Source organism: Dromiciops gliroides, chromosome 4, assembly GCF_019393635.1.
Source record: "Dromiciops gliroides isolate mDroGli1 chromosome 4, mDroGli1.pri, whole genome shotgun sequence".
Lineage (NCBI taxonomy): Eukaryota > Metazoa > Chordata > Mammalia > Microbiotheria > Microbiotheriidae > Dromiciops > Dromiciops gliroides.
The window spans coordinates 383,624,592-383,650,237 of NC_057864.1; the positions used below are offsets into that span (position 1 = coordinate 383,624,592).

Genomic DNA, 25,646 nt, shown 5'->3' on the forward strand with positions numbered 1-25,646 from the left:
TGTGTGGTTTCCAGTTCATTACTAGATTTTTAGCAATTTGTGTTCACATTGTCTCTTATTACCACAAATAATCACGTGTGACTTATGATTCAAATGAGCGTTCAACAGAAGGGTAATTGTCTTAGTGCTGTATTGCATGTACTATGTCTTGTAGCTTGATCATCTTAAAAGAATTTTAAGAATACAATGTGTGAAGGCAGCTAGATGGTACAGTGGATGGAGTATGGCCCTGGAGTCAGGAGGACCTGAGTTCAAATTTGACCTCAGACACTTATTAGCTGTGGCCTGGGCAAGTCACTTAACTCCAATTGCCTTCCTTCCCCCATACAATGTGTGACACCTTCTGGTTTGGGCCTTTCCATAATGGTCACAGCCCTAGAATAAATCATTTAATCAAGGGGATCAGATATCCAGAACCCAATTTCCTCTTCTATAAAATGGGGAGGATAATAATAACTGATATTTATCTAATATAATAATATAATACCTGTCTCAAAGCATTCTTATGAAACTTAAATGACATAATGTATGTAAAATGTCTTTAAAACTTAAATTGCGGGGCAGCTAGATGGTGCAGTGGATAGAGCACCGGCCCTGGAGTCAGGAGTACCTGAGTTCAAATCCAGCCTCAAACACTTACTAGCTGTGTGACCCTGGGCAAGTCACTTAACCCCAATTGCCTCGCCAAATTAAAAAAAAAAAAAACCAACTTAAATTGCAGGGGCAGCTAGGTCATGCAGTAGATAAAGCACCAGCCCTGGATTCAGGAGGACTTGAGTTCAAATTCGGCCTCAGACACCTGACACTTACTAGCTGTGTGACCTTGGGCAAGTCACTTAACCCTCACTGACCTAGAAAAAAACAAAACAAAACAAAAACCAAACACCACCTTAAATTGCAATGTGAATGTCAGCTACTGTTATTCCAAAGCATTTGGGCAATACCTATGATTATATCATAAATTTAGCTGCTCTTACTCTATTTTAAAGAAGTAGCTAAATATTATTGTGAAGCATTTTCCAAACTATAATGGGTCTTCTCAATGCCAAAATTCATGTACCTCAAAACTCTAGTGTCATGGGGCTGTTCAGCATTTAAATTTTAAAAATGAAATGGAAATTTAAAAATCTTGATTTATTAGGCCCACTTTATTCCAGCCCAGGATTTTCTTGAATGTTTTGTCCATTCTAATTAAAAAAAATATTTAGTTTGTTAGTTAGACTTGACTCCGGAGTGAGGCAATGAAGATTCCAATGCTTGCCTGTTAAGAAATCTCATCTGACTTTCAGCCTGCATTTTCAATACTGTTCATTTGGCATAGTTAGGTAGTCCAACTGGCAGGTTTCTCTTAGGAATTTTTGAAGTTATCTGTGAAAAGGGAGATGGCAAAAGAGAAGGAAGTAAATGTAGGGAAGACACATATTTTCACAAGTGGTTAATTTGTTGTCACCCAGTTATATGGAACCCATATTTATTAAACGATCACTATACTCAATGGGAAGGGATTGTCACTGGGATACATACAAATGGAAAATGAGATATTTACAGTTTTAAGAATCTCAGTGCTCAAATGGATCTGGGATCCTGTCAATGTAGTTATTCCTTTTAATGATGCAGATCTCAATCAGCTCATTCCTTCTTATTGTGCACAATTCTTTGTTGTGTTCTATAAATTTGCTTTGGGAGTTTCACAAAATATACTGGGAACCTTCTTGGGATGATTCTTTTTTACCTCATGAAGATGCCGGGTGGGCCCATGGGGTATCCATTGATTATCTCTCATTCTCACTATGTGACCTACTCACTTCCCTTTTCACTTATCCATTAAAAAAATTATATCCATTCTAGTTTTTTATAATAATTTATTGTGTGTTACCACTCACTATACATTTGTCCATTGACTCAGTGATGGTTCTCAATCCTTTGGAGACTCAGTTAGTGCTATTTATCTGCTAAATGAGGACCACAATTACAGATCCTGGTACTTAGATTAATAATATGCCCAATTCTGAAAACATTTGAAGCATTTGTTGGTGGAAGAATTTAAAAAGACGACTAGAAATAAAAATACTGAACCTTAATGGAGAAAATGGGACTCTGCAGGAGGAAGACCTATGGTAACTTTGAAAGTTTGTGATGATAATATAAGTGGATTGAGATGTATAGGAGCATCTATAGTATTTAGTAGAACCAAAGCACCCTTGAAGTCTTTTCTTGTCAATGTGTCATTTTTCCTACAAAGATACCAAAAGGAAAATTTCCTGTTCACTATTATACGTTAACTCAATGTAATGTTTATACGCTGGTGTAGAGCTCCCAAAGTTCTATTGGGTCTACTAATGATTTCTTGTCTGTGTTTAACTTTAAACAAATTAACTAATTGCTTTAGGCAGCCATAATCCATCCAGTGGCACATTTCTTTAAGCTTCAGAGTGATTTATATTTACCAGGTACTTTTAAAAGCAAGTAGAGCATTCAATAATCATTGAAAAATAGGCTTTTTCCTTTTCTCTCTGGGATAATTGGGCAGCTAGATTGGTATAGTGGATGGAGTGCAGGGCCTAGCGTGAGGAAGATCTGACTTCAAATCTGGCCTCTGGTATTCTCTAGCTATGTGATCTTGGGTAAGTCACTTATCCCTGTTTGCCTCAGTGTCTTCATCTGAAAAATGAGATGGAGAAGGAAATGGCAAACCACTCCAGTATCTTTGCCAAGAAAACTCCTAATGAGGTTACTAAGAGTTGGATACAGCTGAAAAATGATTCAAATGCAGGATAACAATTTTTCATCATTATTTCAAAAGGGTAATTGACATGTTTTGAAAGAGATTTTGTTCATATTCAGAAAAGTTTGGGGAGTTCTCGTCCTCTTGTTCCTCTTCCTTCTCCTTTTCCATCATGAGATCCCTGAAGTTAAAAAAACTGGTGAAGATTATATCTTGCCTGGGTTTTAGCATTCAGTTAGACAGTCAAATTACTCCTTTAGTATATATGTCTTGCAAACACACTGGATGTAGACAGTGAGTTTGGCCAAGAATTGGCAGGAATAATAGAACATGCTGTTCACATTTTGGAAATGGCATCATCCTTTTAGTGATTCTAAGGTGTTTCCTGCATTCAAAACAGGTCTTTTTGGTGTTTTGTTTTTTTTCCAAAACACTCCGTGATGCTCTGTAACTGTGAATCATGGAACATCATACTCTCATAAGAGTCATAATTTCTAGTGACCCCCAAGTCATTGGAAATTTGATTAGTTATAAGCAGGGTGTGTAGCACAGTCTTCACAATGACTGCTTAGGAGAAGTAAGTGATATAAAAGACATTATGCAAGACACAGGTGTCAAACTTGAGACTGTAAATCTCCAGAGTCGCTGAACCAGATATAAATGTAATTGGGAAGTGTTTAACAAAATAAATGAAAATTCAATGCGACATAGATAATGTTAACCTTTGATTTTCTGAGGCAACATGTGGCTATCCAGGATCTTTTACTATTTGAGTTTGGTAGGATTCCTGTGACCAAAAGGGAAGTGGGGTTTTCTTTTTGTCAGAGTGAAGACTCCTTGATGGCTGCACTTTTATCCATAAAAGGACCAGAGGAATGAATCTAGTATGTTGTGTAGATCTTTCTGGAGGATTTATAGAAAAACATAGGCAAATAATCATCCTATATAATAAATTCTGGATGGGTTACAGTCTTCATTATGGAAAGGAGTTTGTATGGTAGTGACATCAAGAAAGAATTGAAGTATAATTCAGATTTAGGTGAGATTTATTGATTTTTTTTTCCCAGCTTGATGCGTGATAATAAATGTGAAAATTTCTTAGACAACAGTATACCATTTTAATTATTCAAAAGCATTACCCAACACCAGGGGGCATGATATCTACCAAGCTGGCAGATTGTCCCTTCAGTTTTCTGGGACAATTTGGTTGACAGTTATCCTCTCGTTAAGAGGACAATTAAATTATCTCGTCATTCTACTCTGAGTATAAGGGATGCGTTTGTGTGTGCATGAATGTACCTATCAATCAAATCATTCAGCACAGGTCCCAGTTTATTAGACTCTCCCATTCTCTTTCAGCCATGCTAACAGTAAGTCAACAAAGCATTTATCATAGACTTAGCATGTTCCAGACAAAAACAGCTCTTGCCCTCCAGGAGTTTACAGTCTAATATGGGCAATTGAATGTTTCATTGAATCACCACTGCCAAGATCTTTAATTTAGAAAAGTAGTTAATCAGTGGTAAAGTAACTTAAACATATTTATCAGATCATTAGCCATATGTTTCACAAATAGTAACTTTTTATGTAGTCTCTACTCAAATCCCTAAGCAGGAAAAAAAAATCCAAAACAATTGGGTTTTTCTTTCCTACCCCTAGCTACAACGTCTTTGTTTGAAGATCTTATTCATAGTATTGCTCAGGATCAATGTCTGGTTATGAATGGCCAGCTTCCCAGTAATACTGGAACTGGAGACACACATTTAATTTGTGTCTTAGTTAGAAAGAATGTGTTTCTTCTTTTCTCACTTGTGTTGGCAACCAAGACAGCAATATTCTGACTGTGAAACTTCAGGCATGCTCTTGTAGGATCTGGAACTTTGTTGTGCCTCAGGCTGGCCCTTGTAGCCCCAGCTCTGAAACAAGATTTCTGATAAAGTATTTCATAGACCAGACCCATATGATGGATAGTCTGACTGTGGCAGGGGGCAGGTGTGATCCCACATGACATTGATTCCCTTTCTTGTGCAGTTCATCCATGCAGTTCATCCATGGCCCTTGCCTTCCATTTTCCATTGTTCAAACAGCTAAGAATCTCAGGATGCAAAGCAGGTGAAGCTTTGTCAGAATATCTGTGTACTGCCAGTGGTCAGATTAATCCCTTTACATCTGTTCAGTTGAATTTTAAAAGGAATCTAAAAGTTTTGTGACTTAGACCCTCACCTCTAGGGAAGTAAATGGCTAAAATAACAAAGAAAAGGTATGTCTCTGTTAAGAGATTGTTTTGGGGGGGGGCAGGGCAATGAGGGTTAAGTGACTTGTCCAGGGTCACACAGCTAGTAGGTGTCAAGTGTTTGAGGTCAGATTTGAACTCAGGTCCTCCTGAATCCAGGGCTGGTGCTTTATCCACTGCCCCAAGAGATATTTCAAGCTAGAGAATCTATAACCTCATTTGGTAATCTGTTCACCTATTAACTTTTTTTTTTTTGCATGTTAACCAAACTCTCTTGGTGAAATTTTTATCTATTTTTCTCTTATTCATTATTCTGTAGGTGGGAGCTGCTTAATATAATAGTCAAAATAATCCTTTATATACAGTATTCAGATCCTCATATGGATTTATGATCTCATTGATTTTGATGTTCTCTCCAAGATCATAGCTTATCCACATCTGCTAATCCTTCGATGGAGAAAACTATTGTCACTGATCCATTCATTGTTTAAGTTGCCATTTATTCAGCATCTTCTCTTTGTAAAAGGCCTGTGTTTCACTGGGTTCTGTGGGGCATAGAAAAATTCAGTATGGGAATGTAGAGCTTAAAAAGTGAGGGACTTCATATTAGGGGGCTTGGAACTGCATCTCTGGAGTTTTAGGAGGTTTGTGATCTAAGACATTTAACCTCTCTGAGCCTGCAGCTTCTTATTTGTGAAATTTGGATAATATACTTTGGTGACTTGAGAAAAAACATTCTTTCAAGAGCCTTAAAGCTCTGAACTCTCATTGTTATACATGGCTAAGAGCTTACATTCCAAGTTGGGGGTTAATTTTTATCTCTTAAAAGCCTTTCTTTTCTGCATATCTGTTATGTAATTCTGAAAACATAGGTAGATTAATTTATCTAAGATTGACAAATTGTAAGGGCTTTAATGTGGAAGAGGGATTAGACCCTTCTCACTTGAGTTCTTCAAGCAAAGACTGGATTGGGTAGAGGGAATTCTTTTGTAGAATTTTCTGACATTGTCACCTTCTTGGTGCAGACCTGGACTGTTGTAATAGACTTCTGGTTAATATCCCCAATTCAAGCCTCTCTTTACTCCCAGCCACCCTTCACTTAGCTATCAAAACAATATTGCTAGAATGCAGGTGTTACCACATCCCTTCCTTACTTATAAACTCAAATGGCTCCCTATTTGTTGTTGTAGAAGAGGACCAAAAGTCTGTTAAAATCCTACCAACTACAAGAAGCCTTTCCCTATCCCCCTTAATGATACTGCTTACACTCTGTGATTATCTTCTGTTTATCATTTACAGATCTCGTGTATACATCTACATAGTGGTTAGTGTGTTATTTTCCTCATTAGACCGTAAGTTCTTTGAGAGCAGGGCCTATTTTTGGGGAAGGGTGGAATGAAATGGTCTCTCCCCCTCCCGCCTTACCCCTCCAGTACTTAGCACAATACCTGGCACATAGTGTCTAATAAATGCACATATAATAAGTGTTCATTGTCTAGATATTCTCTGAGGTCCCTTCCACTTCTAAGATTATGTGATGTTTGATTCCTTCCCAGAATGCTCTCAATTTCAAAGATAGTTTTCAATTCAGAATATATTATAACTCATAGTTCCCAGATGATCTTTATTTCTGACTTCCATTCAGTTTGTATTGTGCCCTTCAGAACATAGATATTCTTTGTGCTGTGCTGGCACTAACTATTTCCCCCATGTTCTGCATTCATGGTGCTTGGTTTTCCCCTCCCCCCATCTCCCCATTAAATTATACTTGTCACAACTGAAATTCATATACCCAGTAGTTACTCCCAAATGAAGATGATAATAAGTACCCCCCCCCCCGTTTACATAATATTTTAAAGTTTACAAAGTACTTTTCTCAGAACTGCTCTGTGCCATAGGCATTAAAAATATAATAATCTGCATTTTATAGATGAGCAAATGAGAGATACTCCTGTTACTCAAAGTATTAAATGATATTTAAGACACAGGAAATAGTCAGTTAAGATTCCTTGATTGATTGATTGATGGATGGTTGGATTGATACTATTCTAGGTAGCTAAACACCTAGGTGGATCAGTAGATAGAGCTGGAGTCAGAAAAATCTGAGTGCAAATCCAGCCTTAGATACTTGCTATGTGACCCTGGGTAAGTCACTTAACTTCTGTTTGCCTCAGTTTTCACATCTGTTAAATGAGGATAATAATATTACTTACCTCTCATGGTTGTTGTGAGGATCAAATGAGATAATAATTGTAAAGCACTTAGCAGAGTGCTTGGCCCATTTTTGTTGTTCAGTTGTTTTCAGTCTTGTCCAATTCTTCTTGTCCCCATTTGGGGTTTTCTTGGCAAAGATAATATAGTAGTTTGTCATTTCCTGCTCCAGCTCATTTTACAGATGAGGAAACCAAGGCATACAGGGTTAGGTGACTTGCCTAGGGTCACACATGTAGGAGCATCTGAGCTGGAATTTGAACCCTGGAGTCTTTCTGTCTCCAGGCCCAGCACTCTATCCACTACATTTAACTGCTCAGGCCTGGCACAAAGAAAGCTCTATGTAAATGGTAGGTAGCTATTATTTTCTATCACCACCACCACCACCTTTTTTTAGTATGCTCAGGTTGATGCTGAGTCACTAATAAACATCCTTTGGAGTGACTTGCAAATCAATTAGTCATTTGCTATTTTAACAGTTGAATTTTTAACTTTCTGGAAATATATAAACCTTATTTGTATTGTTTTTGCATTCTCTAGAGTCCCAGCTTCTGAGGTTGGATTAGGGTAGGCAAAAATTAGACATGTCTTTTGTGATCTCTAGAGATACTGGAACCTTGTAATTTTGAGTAATAAAAATGGAAAGCCATTGGTCTAACTGTAGTCTTTGATCAGCAGCATATGGGATGAAATGAAAAGCTTACAGGAATTTTGGACCTTTGCCATGTGTCCTTGTCTCAATAGCCAGTCCCTTTAAGGCATAAAGGGGTTAATTTGATTGGCATGATTTAATTTTTCACCAGGTGATCCACACTTGCTACTCTCTGCTACTCTAGAGCTAGATTCTTTCATCCTGTTGCTTTAGTATTTCTTTATTAATTGTCAGTAACATTGTTGGATAACGCTTCCTCTTATTTTGGTGTTATTATTTGGCTAAGTCCCTTCACATCATAGACAGATAAGAGAGTTTATATTAAATGCCTACAAAACTGAAAACCTCACCCTTCCCCACCAACAATTAAAAAGCTTTGTTTTTACAGTTCCCTTATGCAGTAAAACCCAGTTATAGCTTCACCGCTCATAACTAGGCTTTATATAGCACATGTCAGATTATAGCCTCCTAAAAATACCACCCAGTATAAACTTCATAAAACAAAGCTAGTCTGCATTGTGTGTGTTAGTTTCTTCCCATCAGCTTTCAGGGCATCACTGTTTATCATTTTTTATCCTTTGATAGAATTTTTGAGTTCCATATTCTAGTGGACTTAACTTGAGTTCCATTTTCCTTTGGACTTATTGTCTTCATTATCTGAAAGTAAAGGCGACTTTGCAACTTTCAAAGGAGCTTACCTTACAACTTTAGAGTAAATTACTTGATGGAACAAAATAGCTCATTGGGAAAATTGCCTAATTGGCTCTGAATATTGGGAAATGCTCTCTTAGAGAACAAACACATCTTGCACATTTGGACCCTCACCATTTCTATTTTTTTTTTTGGCTGGGCAATGGGGGTTAAGTGACTTGCCCAGGGTCACACAGCTAGTAAGTCAAGTGTCTGAGGCCGGATTTGAACTCAGGTACTCCTGAATCCAAGGCCGGTTCTTTATCCACTGCGCCACCTAGCCGCCCCCATTTCTATTTTTTAAAAAAATATTTGTGGTATTTACTGCATCAAAGGGCAAAGAGCTCCATTTCCTCTATACTTTATTAAAATGCTTTGTTTTTTTAGTAACTCTCACAGAAAACCTCTCCCTCCCACCCCAAGAGTCCTTAAAAAATGTAGCAGCAGGTCTTTCTAATGGAAAGATTGTATGGGAAGAAGGACTTATCTTAAAGGGGAGATGATATTGCTTTTGGGAGCAGGTTATATATTGGGTTGAAAGGTATATAACTCGAGAAGTGAGAGAAGGCAGAAAGAGGGAGAATCTCATTCATTATAGAACTATAGTTTTCCCATTGAGGTCTTACATTATTTTGTTTGATGGAATAAAACCAGGGGAGGTCCCTGTCCTTCCTGTCTTTATTCATGATGTACAATTTTGTGGAGTTGTGTGTTGGTGGCTAACTCCAGAGCCTCTCCTCCAGGAGTAGAGACGACAAACTCTCTTTTATTCTCCACAGTGGCAAGCACCTAGGAAGGTTCATTAAATATTAGTTGAATTGAAAAACTATGTTCCTCATATTTTTAAAAAATGTGTCACATAAGGTTTTTTTAAAAGAAAAAAACAAAACCCTAAACCGAGCTGCAAACTGGCATGATGCATTATCTTTTATTTTTGTTAGAAGATTACTTCTGACATTTCTGAACTTTTTCCCAGATCAGATTCCCATGTATTGAGCTTGTGCTTTGAAAACAGTAGACGTACACTTGACTAAATAGATTATATTTACTTTCATGTGTTGTGCTCATTATTAAATTGATCTCCATATGGAATTAGTCCTACTGAGCTCTTTGAGAAATAATTACTGCCATCCTAAAGTTTTAATTTAGCGAGCATATGTTAAATGCATACTATGTGCTGGTACTGTCTTAGGTGCTGGGATATTTTTAGGAGGGGGAGATGAGGAGTGAGGGAGGAAAGTGTTCAGAGTCTACATTTCTCTCTGGAACTTCTACAGCTCCATGTGAAGAAGCTCCTCTCTTGTGTAGACCAGTAACTGACTGCCTCAAATCTTTGAAAGGTATTGTTTTATAAAGTTGCCTGAGGACACTGAGAGGTTACCAAACATTTATTAACCATCTACTGTTGTCAGAGCCAGTGTAACAACTACAGCAAAAATTATATTTTTTTATAGAGCTTTGTAAAACACATTACATATGTTATATCATCTGATCTTCACAACAACCCTGTCCACTAGTTACTATTTTTACCACCACCACCACCACCACCACCACCACCACCACCACCCCTTTCGGGGAGGGGGGGGCAGGGCAACAGTGCTTAAGTGACTTGCCCAGGGTCACACAGCTTGTAAGTGTCAAGTGTCTGAGGCCGGATTTGAACTCAGGTCTTCCTGAATTCAGGGCAGGTGCTTTACCCACTGTGCCACCTAGTTGCCCCTTTATCCCCATTTTAATAAGATTTTTCTCTGGTAGACATTTTATCCACAATTTCTGAGGGGCTATTAGGTGGTCTGGTGCAAAACTTCCTATACTGTGGGTTGCAACCTCATATGGGGTCACATAACTGAATGGAGGGTGTCTTGAAAAATTTGGCTACAGTAGAAAGTTATGTATATCTATTTTGTATACCTATATACCCAGGACCATGTAAAAATTTCTTGCACAAAAAAGGGGTCATGAGTGGAAAAAAATTAAAGAATCCCTGGTCCAGTGGATAGAGTACTAGGTCTGGAAGACCTGAGTTCAAATCTAGCCTCAGACGCTGTCTGTCTGACACTCGGCAAGTTACTCTGAATAGCTGTTTGCCTCAGTTTCTTCATCTGTAAAATGGCAATTGTAGTAACATATACCTCTCAGGGTTTTTATAAGGATCATGAGATAATAAATGTAAAGTGCTTAGCACTGTGCATGTCATGTAGTTAACACTACATAAATGTTAGCTATTATTAAATCCAGCTTCAAGACATTTACTAGTCATTTGACCCTGAGTAAGTAACTTGTCTGTTTGCCTTAGCTTTCTCACCGGTAGGGGATAATAATAGCATCTACTTCTCAGGGTTGTTATGAGGATCAAATGAGATAATTGTAGAACACTTAGCATAATACCTGACATATAGTAATGTAAAAAATTGTTATTTGAGGTTTTTATGCCTCAGTGCGCACTGGCCTGGGGTTCCGCAAACCGCAAGGTGCTCCACCCACTGGTTGTAGCGGTTGACTTGTTGCTGGCACCTCACGTCATCACCACTCGCTGATGCCTACATGGGCCTAGCAAAATTATAACGATTGGAAGCCTAGTGTGGGCAGTCATGTGACTGTCAGAGCGGCCATCCCATTGGCTGGGGCTGTGTGGAGAGTTTCTAGGTTTGGGGGAGGAGAATTGGGCATTCTAGGTACAAGCTGGAAAGCGACAGGTGTTCTGCTGCGTATTTTCAGCTGATTTGTGTGTTTTATTTTTAAACACAAACAGGATCAGTAGGATCAAGGGAAAGGGAAATTATAATACCCGAAAAAATACCACTGCCCAGGAATCAGCTGAAAATACGCAGCAGAATGCCAGTCCCTCCCCAGCTTCCACCTAGAATGCCCAATTCTCCTCCCCCAAACCTAGAAACTCTCCACACAGCCCCAGCCAATGGGATGGCCGCTCTGACAGTCACATGACTGCCCTCACTAGGCTTCCAATCGTTATAATTTTGCCAGGCCCATGTAAGTGTGGGCGAGTGGTGATGACTTGAGGTGCCAGAGCCCTGGTAATGGCTACAACCAGTGGGTGGAGCACTGTGCGGTTTGCGTAGCCCCAGGCCAGTGCGCACTGAGGCATAAAAACCTCAAATAACAATTAATTCTTTACAGTAACTAACTATATAAGTGTTAGCTATTATCATACCACAGAAACCTCCTCTCCCTGGAAGTTTGCTCCACTCCTTGACTAAATGTATGACACCCTCTACCCCCTTCAGACCCTTCTTTTCATTTCCCGGGTTTTTCCCAAAACCTCTGTTATAAGGAAAGTGCTCTGTCTGGCCAACCTTCTAGCTTTCAAAAAGTTTTTATTCTATTTGGAGGAAACAGTCTGCACACATGTGAGCCAAAACAAAATGCATACCAAATAAAGTAATTGGGAATAGAGGAGAAAAGAAAGATCAGCTTTGATGAGAAAAGGCTTCTTATGGGTGATGGCACTTAAACTGGGAGCCATTGTGGGGAGCAGCAGAATGCTTTCTCCTAACCCTTTAATGAATATACGCTTGATGTGCCCTGTTTTATGAAAACCAGATAGATGGAAATACAAACTTAAAAACCAGATGCATTTAAAGTCATTTTCTCATCATAGAAGGTTTTTTCATTTCATAAAAAGACTAAGCACAGAATCTTTTAACAAAGGAATTTCCTCCTCCTCCTCCTCCTCCATCATCATCATCATCTTCTTCTTCATCTTCTTCTCCTCCTCTTCCTCCTCCTCTTCCTTCTCCTCCTCCTTCTCCTTCTCCTTCTCCTTCTCCTTCATCATAACCTATATTTATTTACCACTATTATTTAATACTAGCTAGCACATACATGTATATCTGTCTGTACATGTACACATGTGTATATGCATATCTATGTATATCACTTTAAAGTTTCTAAAGCACTTTGCAAATATTGGCTTATTTCATTATCACAAAAACCCTGGGAATTAGGTGATATTTTTACCCCTATTTTACAGTTGAAGAAATTAAGGTAGACAGAACTTAAGTGACTTCCCCAGAGTGACACACAAATCAGTTTCTGAGGCAAGATTTGAACTCTGGTCTTCTAGTCCAGGTTCAGTGTGGGTCACTCAATGTCTGCAAAGAGTTTTTCACAGTATAACTTGTGAAGTATGTAATGGAAGTGTTGTTATTTTTACTTTATGCTTAAAGAAACTGAGGCTTAGATAGAAGTTAAGTGGCTTCTGTCAGACCCTGAGACACTAAGACCCCTGGGTTCCCAGGGGGCACCCAGTTAATAAGAGATAAAATTAAGCGGCAAACTCAGGATTTCTGAATTAGTCTTTCCACTGTGTCAGGCTGCCCTGGTTGGTATATATGTAATATATGTCTTGTATATCCTCTCCCAGGTTACAATTCCTGTGAAGATAGGGAACATGCCAACAAGTATTTATTAAGTCCTTAAGCATTTGCTAAATGTTTAGTATTGCTGGGCACTGAACTAATCCCTTAGGAATGCAAGTATATAATAAAAAAGAAGTTCTCTCCCCTCAAGGAACTTACATTCTAATTAGACTGAGTTTCATTTTATTTTAGTATCTTTCTCAGTGCCTAAGTGAGTTACTCAACATATAATATCCAATCAATAGATATTTGTTCAATTTAAAATACATATACTCTCCTACTGTACCTAGAATTGCTTTCTTTTAAATTAAAAAAAAAAACCATTGAGAACTTAATTCTGAACAAACACAAACTTGGCAATATGCAAAGAATGAAAAAGATCACCTATGAACTTGTGAACTTCTGTATTCACTTGTTTTTTTAATAGAATCATTCCTAGAACAGGAACATGTTTGAGATACAGAATATTTGCTAAAGATTCGATGACTTTAACACTCACATTTGAAGTGAATTTGGAGATGCTTGGTTTTAATTATGGCCTTTTTGACCTGACATATTAGCTGGGCAAGGCATTTGACTCTTATGAGCCCCAGTCCTCATCTGTAAAATAGATACATATAATGGTTCATTGATGGGCCCTTACAGGGTCTTCACAAAAGAATTAGGTCAGTCAATGCTGAAATCTATACTCTGTGTATTGCCACCCTGCCCCCCTTACACACAAGGAAAATCATTTAATAAGACACGGCCTAGGGAAGTGATAGGGAGGCAGGGGAAATAGGAAAAATAGTAGAGGCAGAGAAGCATACAAGCAGGGATGTTGCCAGGCAGTGAATAGTTTTCAGGCTGTGGTAGGAGGTGGTGTATCATGTTCTTGCAAGAAGCTGGCACATTGACCAAGGTCTCCCTGTTCCTCCTAGCTGCAGTGGGTTGGGACTCTTGGGTCCATTTTCATGGTAAGATATGAGAGACAGAGAAGAACAGAGAGACAGACTGATTTTACATGGGAATAAAACATGAAAAGCAGTAATGGACAAAGAGAAAGCTGTTGGGAATCCAAGCTCGAAGGAGGTTTTTAAATAGCTACAAATTTAGGGTAATGGTTTTCCTTTTTGAGAAAAGGGCACTTGCTTGCCCTTTTCATGTTCAAACATGAATAGTGATTTAATTTGGGGGAAGGGTGGTTAGGAAGCTTCACACTTTTGAAAGGAATTCCAGTCATTTTAGGAATTTTTTTACACCCCCCCCCCCCCCCCCCATCACAGATAATAAACTTTTCTCTGGGGAAGCAAATTCTTTTTTGTTTTCCACAGAGAAAAAAGCAACTAGTCAGGTCAGTCTATCCTCTTTGACTGGACTAAATTACCTAGAAAGATTATCTGACACAACCCAGTAAATTTTCATTGGAACGTAGTTGCATTCTTTATAATTTAGAGTTTTATTCATTTGGAGGCTTTCTTTTTCGGCTGGCATTTCTTCTAAAAAGATGACTCATTGAATTTATGTACTTGAGTCTGACTAAGCCATTCCAAGATTTCTTGTGGGGTGCAATTTTTTCCTATTCCACTAATAGTCAAAAGACATATATCTGATTAGAAACAACTATAACAACAATTTAGTAATATTGTCATCTTATTATTCTAAAGTATATTACTCTTTTCAAGGTGCATTCATACTTTATGTCATTTTATCCTTTTTGTAAGCTGGTGAATTAGGTAGGTAGTACTATCTACCCCTACCCCTTCTTTTGCAGATGAATCAACTGAAACTCTTAAGATTTTATGGCTCATGTCATAGATTACATGGCAAATGGGACTTTTAAAGATCATTTTAGTAGTAGATACATTTTATAATCAAGCATACAAGAATGTGTGTATACACACACATACTTATGCACAGAAACACACGCACACAAGATATACATACACACAAATATACATACGATATACTGTGTCTTCATAAACAGACATATATATATATACACACACGTATAATAAACAATGTATGTATATGTACAACTAAATTTACTTGCTAGCTATATTTGGAATTATCAGCGTCTAAGTAAGCTCTTATTTTATTTTTCATATTTTATAGAGTGGAAAACCACCAATCAAGGATATGTTTACAGATCTCAAGGATGGAAGGAAGCTTTTGGATCTTCTAGAGGGACTCACAGGAACTTCACTGGTAAGAAAAGTTGCATTTTAAGCATTCAGTGATTTTAAACATTCATATGAGAGGAGTGATCTATAATTGCCAAATTATTTTAGACATAAACGTAAGTGTCTTTTCAGTGATCTTTTCCCATATTATCTGATGGAGAAACATTTGTTCTGTCATCTTGAGAACTTCACTTTTGCCATTGATAAATGATTGTAAAGGTAGTAACAGTATATTCTCCCAGTAGAGAGAATGAAAGCAATCATGGTACCTAAGACTTAAATAAGGCCATGGAAACAGTTAAGATTTAGAATTACAGAGAATAGGTGAGATCTGATGGTTTCAATATAAATAGAATGATACATATTTGCATATTTTAGATAGAATTTAAAAATTTTGTATACAATTCTTTTTTTTTTTTTTAAGTGAGGCAATTGGGGTTAAGTGACTTGCCCAGGGTCACACAGCTAGTAAGTGTTAAGTGTCTGAGGCCGGATTTGAACTCAGGCCCTCCTGACTCCAGGGCTGGTGCTCTATCCACTGCGCCACCTAGCTGCCCCTGTATATACAATTCTATGACTAACCATCTCTATTTCAAAATATTTAGTTGTTTTTATCTGAATTTTAAAGTTGACATTTATTAAAACACTTCCTTTATGGCAATCAGCGCATACAGTACTACTTTTTGAGATTATGTTCCACCAGCACACTTGATAGTCGGAAACTTTGTTATAAGGTTTGAAAAAAGTATCTTATGCATCAATGGAATTCCATGATGTGGATTACTTTTTCCTGTGCCTTACTGCTGTCCTCCCTGCATCCTTCCTTTCCCTTCTCTTTCTGGGTCACATGTTATGTGATTCCTGGTTCCTTGTTGTAGACATGTGGAACATAGAAAGAATTCTCTAAGGAAGGGTGCTCCTCACCCACTGACTCAGAACCTACACAGAACTATGTAGCCTTTTGTAAACTTCACCATTTGGAACTTTCTTTAGTATTCAGATTGTGGTTGTACTAGCAGCCAGACTTGGTCCCGGATCCTGGCCTTCTATCAAGAGGCCTTTTTGCATGAATCTGACACTGTGTCTTTTTTCGAACCAGAAAGATTACAGGGCATTTGGGTCTTTAACCCAGTGTGCTGAGTTTAGAGCTTCCTGAATTTAAAAGGGGAAAGGGAAAGGGCTGATAACACTTGCATTCCTCCAGCAGGAAAGAAACATCAGCATTTAGTATTGACTTCACACAGTTTTGGAATAAGAAGAGATTTTTGAGGTCATTTGAGTCTAAGCCACTCCAGAAAAAGAATCCCACAGACCATATTCCTGATGAGGTGTCATCTAGCCTTTATGTTGCCACTTTAAATAAGGGGAACCCCCCACCTCCTGAGAAACGTCATTTCGTTTTTGGATTACTGTAATCGTTAAGATTTTAAAATTTATTTTAATTATTTATCATTAATTATTATATATCAATTAATTATTTTGATAATAGATGACAGACTGGCGTGAGCTTTTCTTCCCCCATAGTAGCCTCCTCCCATGTGGGCTTGTTAAGTGTCTCAAGGTCTCTCTTTCCTTTCCAGTAGACCAGTGTTCTATTTCCCTTTTCCTTCATTTTAGCTGAGGGCACGCTTCATGTCCTTGGTGCTAGTTGTACTGCTTGCCTTAGGCACAAGAATTCCTACTTGTGGCCCCGATCCTTCTCTTTATGTTGTTTCCTTCTCAAAAACTGCTCCCAGGTACTTAGCCCTGAGAAACCCAGAATTTCCTCTTATTCACGTTGTCTACAGGTCCACCTTTGCTAAAAAGCTACTTTCTTCCCAAAGGATTTATTGAATAGTATTGTAGTTTAAGTACATGCACTGCATTATGAGCTGTGTATTTAGTTCAATACCTAACAAATTAATAGTAATGTCTTTCTAAAATTATGTTTAGATCTTTAAAAAAATCATTATTTTTTTTGTTTGTTTTTTGTTTTGATGAGGAAATTGGGGTTAAGTGACTTGCCCAGGGTCACACAGCTAGTAAGTGTAAAGTGTCTGAGGCCAGGTTTGAACTCAGGTCCTCCTGAATCCAGGGCTGGTACTCTATCCACTGTGCTACCTAGCTGCCCCAAAATTCTTTATGTGAAAAGAAAACCCACCATAGTTTTTGTTTGTTTCTTTTTTTATTTTCTAGCCTAAGGAACGTGGTTCCACAAGGGTACATGCTTTAAATAATGTCAACAGAGTTCTACAGGTTTTACATCAGAACAATGTAAGTGTGGAATAGTACTTTAAATTCTCTTTATAATTGATTTGTTCTGTATGTGAAGTGCATATATGGTGGTGGTGTTTATTATACTCTATCATATATTATAAGCTTGGTAAGGTAAACCTATGCTATATCACATCACATAAAGACAATATAATAAAAATGTTTTTAAAAAAGAAATATATCTGATATTAAAAAGTATCATTATTGAAATAAATGTACTTAAATGAGTAACATTTATTAATGCAGCATATGAGATACTTTATTATGTATGTATGTGTGTATATATATGAAGTATGTATATATGTATGCTTGTATGTATACATTTTAAAAATACAAATGAGAAGGTCCAGGGAAATGAAGGTGATTATTAAGCTATTTGGGGGATTCTAAAAGGAAATAAATATAAAATTTCTTAATTGAACTTTTATTAGACCTCATTGCTCTTAGGCAATGTTGTTGACTTTTATATATAGTCACATATGCGATGAATCACTGATGTTCTTAAGTAACTGTAGTGTTAGCCAAGAATTGTGGGCGTTTAGGACTCGTCATGCCCACTGATGTGTAGGAAAGCATCTTTTAGTTTTCTGAAACCAAAAATTTGCTGTACCTCAGCAAGTATAATTACCATGTTTTGTTTGTTTTTAAAAAAGCACTTTATACTGTCTGTAAGTTATGAGAAAAATTAAGCTTATTTTCTTTGAGTTCTCATGTAGTCATTTGCTCTAATAAGTAAGTAGAATGTTGCTCTATTGTTATCGACATATTTCAAAAGAGATATGATTTGATTGTCAATAGTAGTAAAAATAGTGATAATTCTTCCTACTGGGCACTGCCTTGGATGTAGATGCAACCCCTCTGGTTCTCACAGCTTAATGAATTTCTGAGACCATAAAAATTCAACATCTAGTAGTTAACCTTCTGGTGATGAGGCTTTTTAGATTTTTCCTAGGTAAGCCCTTAAATGAGAGGCATAGAATCTACCACTGGGCCATATTTTTAGCTTCTCCAAATAGGAGGAAGGAAAGGACCTGTCCTACGCTGATAGCTCTCCTCTGATAGCTAGTAGTTAATGGTATACTGAAGTATCCCATAGTACCTTAGAGGAGTCTCTAGTATTACATGTGTTTCAATAACATTATTGATTTCTAGTTTTGCCTCAGATATTAATTCTCATATTACTCAGTCAAACCATTGGATCTTTGTTCATGAAAAAGTCATGGCATGTCTGATGTATTGATTATTTTGTTTAAAGGTGCATCTTTGTTACAAGGAAGTGTTTTGTTGGGTGTGGGGAGGACTGGACCCAATCATTAAGAAGTGCCATTAATGGTTTTTTAATTTTTTTAAATTATTATTATTATTATTATTTTTGTGGGGCAATTGGGGTTAAGTGACTTGTCCAGGGTCACACAGCTAGTAAGTGTTAAGTGTCTGAGAATGGATTTGAACTCAGGCCCTCCGGAATCCAGGGTTGGGGCTTTAACCACAGCACCACCTAATTGCCCCTTGTTGTTGTTGTTGTGTTTTTTTTTTAAATAAAAAATATTTATTTAAAAAAGAAAAATATTCAGGAAAGTAAAATGTTTTATTGACATAATTGACTTAAGACAATTTTTTTCACAGGTAGAGCTGGTAAACATAGGAGGAACTGATATTGTGGATGGTAATCATAAACTGACACTGGGCTTACTTTGGAGTATCATCTTGCACTGGCAGGTAGGGAAACTTTGGTCCATTTACCCCCTTAAAAATGGATAACTTTAGGAATATAAAAGCCTCCAAGCCTATGTTTTCTTTCTTCCTGCCCTATTTTTTTAAGTATCCAACTTTTGAATAATAGAAGAAAAAAAATTTGGGATCCTTTTTGGATTAGAGGTTCTTAACCTTTTTTGTGTTTTGGACCCCTATAGTCATTTGGTCAAGCCTTCTCAGAAAAAATATTTTGAAATATGCAAAATAGAATACATAGCATTAAAAAGGAAACCAATTATATTGAAATACCATTCTTATTAAATGAATTTAAAGTATCAATTGTCTTTAAAATAAAAAAATTAAGATAAAAAATTTAACTATATAAAAAATGTTCTTGGACCCCAGTTAAGAACCGCTGTTTTATATTTTAATTTCTTTTGCTTATGTAGGTTTTATTCTTTGATCTTAGATTTTTTTTTTGGTGTCAAAGAGTAGTTCCCCTCCCTTCCTTCTTTCTCTCTTCTATTCTTTCCTCCTTCCCTTTCTGTATTCTTCCCTTGCCTCCCATTTCATCTCTCCATCTTATAGAAAATCATCTGTTATTTTTTTTAAAGGACTACTTTGTTATACCTCTGTTTTCAAAAAGAACATATTGCTACGAGATACATATGAGTTGCATGTTATTTATTTATGGATGTGACATGTTTCATGCAAGGAATTTTTCTAAATGACTAGGATACTGTCCCTTTCTAATTAAATAGGTAAAAGATGTCATGAAAGATATCATGTCAGACCTACAGCAGACAAACAGTGAGAAGATTCTTCTGAGCTGGGTTCGACAGTCAACGAGGCCTTATAGTCAGGTCAACGTTCTCAACTTCACTACAAGTTGGGCTGATGGGCTGGCCTTTAATGCTGTTCTCCATCGACACAAGTGAGAAATTTTACACTGTTTGAAATCATAGAACTATAAGGTCATAGCTTAAGAATTGGAGGGGGACTTAAGAGATCTTATAGACCAAATCTATATGAAAGCATAGATTTTTCTAACTCTTAGTTTTCCATTTTTCCAAATAATTTATTGTTTTGTTGAAATAATGGTGATTAAGAAAACTACCAATGGAGATTTTTCTTGCATGAGAAAATGCCAAGGCTACAATATAGCTTCCATGATTTCTTCCACCTACTTTCTAATTTAAACAAAAAAAGTTGAAATGCTTAGCATGCTTCAATCCCACTCTTTAAACATCAGCCAGTCATGTATAAACAATAGTGCTTTTTACTTTCAAGCATTCTTATTGCCAAAGTTTTTTTAAAGGCATTTGAGAAAATAAAAAAGTATTTCAGTGTCCTTGAAGAAATTTTTCTTTTATTTCTTCATACATAATCAAGTAGAATTTAGGTTTAGACATTTGTTTTCAAATATATGATATTGTCTAAGTATCCATTTCTTTATAAGATGCTAAGTAGTATATATTTTGAAAAGTAGAGAATTTTTAGTGTTTTAGACACATAATTAGTGGTTTCAAGGATGTGGTATTTGTGAAGTGACAATAAAAGTGAACCATTGTTTTGTGTGTGTGTATTTATGTGTGTACATACACACATACATATATACACACATACACACCCATCAAATATGCTTTACATTGATTGGAGGGAAAAGGAGTTTATACAAAATATATAAGGAAAGACTTATTGCCATTGTACAAATTCGTCTATTTCTAAAGTATATATTGTACTTAGCTACAACAAATTTAATTGCATATCTAGGAAGAACCCTGATTTTAATCTTTTCCCTAACTGTCCTATTTTTACCTTATAGTAAATAATGAACATAAAATTTCACTTCACAGTGGGCTTCGGTTATTTTGTGATGTTAGTGACCATAAAGAAGGCAAAACTATGGGGAAAATAGTGATAAAATATTTGGTGTTACTCTTAACAAAGTTTGATGTGGACTTTGTTGATAAGAAGTCTTCTTGGTAAGAATTGAAAATTAAAGATAAATAATAACTATATCACACCTTTATGGTTAGCACTTTCATCTAACATTTAAGACCCACATAAGCGTACATTTAAATTTAAGATTCATTACTAGAATAATTAACCCTGTTTAATTTATGGGGTGAGAGTCAAAATCAGTGGTTGCTGATAAGTTATTTTGCTTCATATTGGCATCAGAAATAATGTGTGCTGTGATTTCCAGGTTTTCTCACTCCCAGTGCATTCATTTCAAGTTCAGCAATTGCTATTTCTTTTCTTTCCTCTTCCTTTTCTAACCTATTTTGCGATTCTTTTGTCCTGTTGTTTGTTCAGCAATAATTATCTTATAGCCACATATTTACACATTTGCAAATACTACTTAGGAAGAAACTTCAAGATAGGTTTAGAACTTGTCCTTGTAGGTAGAAGAAAAAAGGCGTATGAACAACATCACTTCACCTCTCTGTGTAGTGGACTCTGGTAGGTGCTGCTGGGTGAGATGAAAATTCAAAAAAGAGATGGCCCCACAATAATTGTTATAGTTCCAAGAGGAGATATAATGTCATGTTCACAAATGACCATAAGAAGAATCTAAATGCATGGGACATAAAAGCAAAATACATTATTAGCTCTAGTAAGGAAACAGTCATGGACCATTAATAATTCAAAGATATTTTTTTGGAGGAGGGTGATTTGTTGAGTTGGTCTTTAACATATAAATAGGGATTGAGCAAGTGGTGAGTGTTTTGTTAAAGGAAGACTATTGCAGGCATAGGATACAACATGATCAAAAGAATGGATGTGCGAAAGTATAGTTCCCTTTATGGGGAATGGTTAGCTAGAAATTCAAGTAGTTGAGATGAAGATGGAAAGTCTTAAATGTCAGGCAATGATTTCTGGATTTTACATGGTAGGCAGTAAAGCCAACAAAGAGATTTGATTTAAAGAATGCCACAACCAGATTGACAAAGAAAGAAATTTAGTGTGACCACATTGTGATGGATTACATGGAGGTGGAGAGTGAAGCTGGGAAGTCATGTTACTGTATTATTGTAATAATCTAAATGGATGGTATTGGAGTTGAGTATGAATGCCATGCTAGTGGTAATAGAAAGGAAGGGATAGATAGTTATGAAAAAATTATGGAAGTCAGTTGCATAGAGCCTGCCCACTGATTGTATGTGAGAGATGATGTAGAAAAGTAAAAGTTGGCACTGAGGTTTTGAACGTGGTCTACAGGCAAATAGTTGTATAGTGAACAGAAGATAGAAGGAGTAACAGTTGATTATTACAGAAAGTTAGCCCATTAACGAAATGAAGATTGGGAAGCTAAGCAAAATTGTGCAGCTAAGCAAAATAGCAATTCACTCAATAGAAATTTGACGAAACTTTTCCCCTTAGGTGGGGTCTAGGTGCTCAGTAAATGTTGAGTTAATTAATTTTTCTGATAGATTTCTTTTGGAGAATTAGGTTTAAATATTAAATTAAATATTAAATATAATTATGAATATTAAATATTACACATGTAGCTTATTCAAGATTTGTAATACGTTTTATGATATTTGGATTACAGATAATAGTGATACAAAAAGGAAATTACTATTCTTTTTTGTTTACAAGATCCAAAACAAAATTTATACTAGAAAATAATAATTACATTGTCTTCTGTGTTGACCTTGTTTATCTTTTTTTTTCAGACCTGATCTTTTTAACTGGGTTAGAGTTACTAAAATGTCCCCAATTGAGAGACTGGAACATGCTTTTAACAAAGCTCAAAAGCATCTGGGAATTGAAAAGCTGTTAGATCCAGAAGGTACCATACAAGATTTTCATTTCTAATTTTTTTTTTTAGCATTTTAAGGCATTTTATGATTTGGAAAATTGGGCACAGTTGTCATCCCTTTGAGAGGTATCATATATTTGAGTATATTAAAATTTTTTACTTCACTTTGGCAGTAAACATACTCATGGGTCCTTGAATTAGAAAAGCAATGCTCTTTTCTATACATGACCAACAAAGTCCAGCAGCAAGAGAGAGAAAGAGAAATTCCATTTAAAGTAACGGTAGATAATATAAAATACTTGGGAGTCTACTTGCTAAGACAAACCCAGGAACTCTATGAACACAACTACCAAACACTCTTCACACAAATCAAATCAGATCTAAATAATTGGAAAGATATCAATTGCTCATGGATAGGCAGAGCTAATATAGTAAAAATGACAATACTGCCTAAATTAATTTACTTATTCAGTGCCATACCAATCAGACTACCTAAAAATTATTTTATAGAGCTAGAAAAAATAATAACAAAATTCATCTGGAAAAACAAAAAATCAAGAATATCCAGGGAAATAATGAAAAAAAATTCACAGGAAGGTGGGTTAGCGGTACCAAACCTGGAGCTCTACTATAAAGCGGCAGTCATCAAAACTCTCTGGTACTGGCTAAAAAATAGAGTGGTAGATCAATGGAATAGGCTAGGCTCAGGAAATGCAGTAGTAAATGACACTAGTAATGTAGTGTTTGATAAACCCAAAGACTCCAGTTTCTGGGATAGGAACTCAGTATTTGACAAAAACTGCTGGGAAAACTGGAAGATAGTATGGCAGAAATTAGGCATAAACCAACATCTGACACCTTATACTAAAATAAGGTCAAAATGGATACATGATTTAGACATGAGGTGATACCATAGGTAAATGAGGAGAGAAAGGAATAGTCTACCTATCAGATCTTTGGAAAGGAAAACAGTTTATGACCAAACAAGAGATAGAGTATATTATAAAATGCAAAATGGATGATTTTAATTAAAATTAAATTAAAAATTTTTTGTACAAACAGAAGCAATGCATCCAAAATTGGAAGGGAGGCAGAAAGCTGGGAAACAATTTTTGAGGCCAGTACTTCTGATAAAGGCCTCATCTCTAAAATATATAGGGAACTAAATCAAATTTATAAGAATCCAAGTCATTCCCCAATTGAGAAATGGTCAAAGGATGTGAACAGGCAGTTTTCTGATGAAGAAACCAAAGCTATCTATTCCCATATGAAAAAATGCTCTAAATCTCTAATGATTAGAGAGATGCAAATTAAGACAACTCTGAGGTACCACCTGACACCTATCAGATTGGCTAAAATGACAAAAAAGGAAAATAATAAATGTTGGAGAAACTGTGGGAAAATTGGAACACTAATTCATTGTTGGTGGAGCTGTGAACTGATCCAACCATTCTGGAGAGCAATTTGGAATTATGCCCAAAGGGCGATAAAGCTGTGCATACCCTTTGACCCAGCAATTCCACTTTTAGGTCTTTTGCCCAAAGAAATCATGGAAGGGGGAAAGGGACCCACATGTACAAAAATATTTATAGCTGCTCTTTATGTGGTAGCAAGGAATTGGAAGTTGAGGGGGTGCCCATCAATTGGGGAATGGCTGGACAAGTTGTGGTATATGAATACAATGGAATACTATTGTGCTGTAAGAAATGATGAGCAGGAGGAGTTCAGAGAAACCTGGAGGGTCTGATGATGAGTGAGATGAGCAGAACCAGAAGAACATTGTACACAGTATCATCAACATTGAGTGTTGATCTACTGTGATGGACTATATTCTTCTCACCAATGCAATGGTACAGAAGAGTTCCAGGGAACTCATGATAGAAGAGGATCTCCAAATCCAAGGGAAAAAAAACAAAACAAAACTGTGGAGTATAGATGCTGAATGAACCATACTATTTCTTTTGTTTTGGTGCTGTTGGGTTTTTTTTCTATTTTGAGGTTTTTCATCATTGCTCTGATTTTTTCTCTTATAACAGGACTAATGCAGAAATAGGATTAATGTTATTATGTGTATATGTATATAGATCTATATGTATATATAGGTATATAGATATATAGATATAACCTATATCAGATTACCTGCTGTCTAGGGGAGGGGGAGGGAGGAGAGGGAGGGAGAAAAACCTGAAATTGTAAAGCTTGTATAAACAAAAGTTGAAAACTATCTTTACATGTAACGGAAAAAATAAAATACCTTATATGTTAAAAAAAAAAAGAAAAGCAATGCTCTAAAATATTTCTTCTTAGCTAATGTAAGGATCCTTAAAAAGGTTAAAGTATCCACTGTGTATTGTGTCATTTTTTCCCCAATTTATAATTATTCTTCTCTGGGGGAACCTTAACCTTTAGGGTTAATTTGATATGTGAGTTACATTTGTTTAATTTAAAATGTAAGACTGTGTGTTTCCACAGAAATTGTTTTAATTTAAAATATTTTCAGCTCCTCTTGCCATTCTTGCTAAATGACAAATTTCCTAACAATAAATGCTTTAGGGTTGATATTTTTTTAGCTTATTTTATCATAAATGAAAATGTTATTCACTATCTGTTTTTTCTCTTCAACTGTAATATTGAGATGATGTGTATGTATATATGATGTACCATATGTAAGTAACAAATAGAATATGAAATTTAAAAATATGATTTCTTTCAAATACCATAATTTACTACTTTTCTGATTATATGATATGTAGTGAGAAATAATTATTTAGCTTTGATTACTACTGCCAAAAAGTTTTGCTAAAAGAGCCAACATTCCATAGTATCCAACAGTCCCTAATGACTACTATGAATGTGGCCACATTATCTGTGCACGTG

General features: G+C 36.3%; 1 protein-coding gene across 1 annotated transcript in view; it reads left to right on the forward strand.

Moving 5' to 3' along the window:
• Positions 1-25,646, forward strand: part of UTRN (utrophin) — a 705,722-nt gene that overhangs the window by 157,444 nt on the left and 522,632 nt on the right. Inside the window, exons 4-8 of the mRNA XM_044001726.1 lie at positions 14,985-15,077; positions 17,228-17,305; positions 18,932-19,024; positions 19,762-19,934; positions 22,684-22,799. Coding sequence (XP_043857661.1) covers positions 14,985-15,077; positions 17,228-17,305; positions 18,932-19,024; positions 19,762-19,934; positions 22,684-22,799 — 553 coding nt within the window. The remainder of the gene's footprint in view (positions 1-14,984; positions 15,078-17,227; positions 17,306-18,931; positions 19,025-19,761; positions 19,935-22,683; positions 22,800-25,646) is intronic.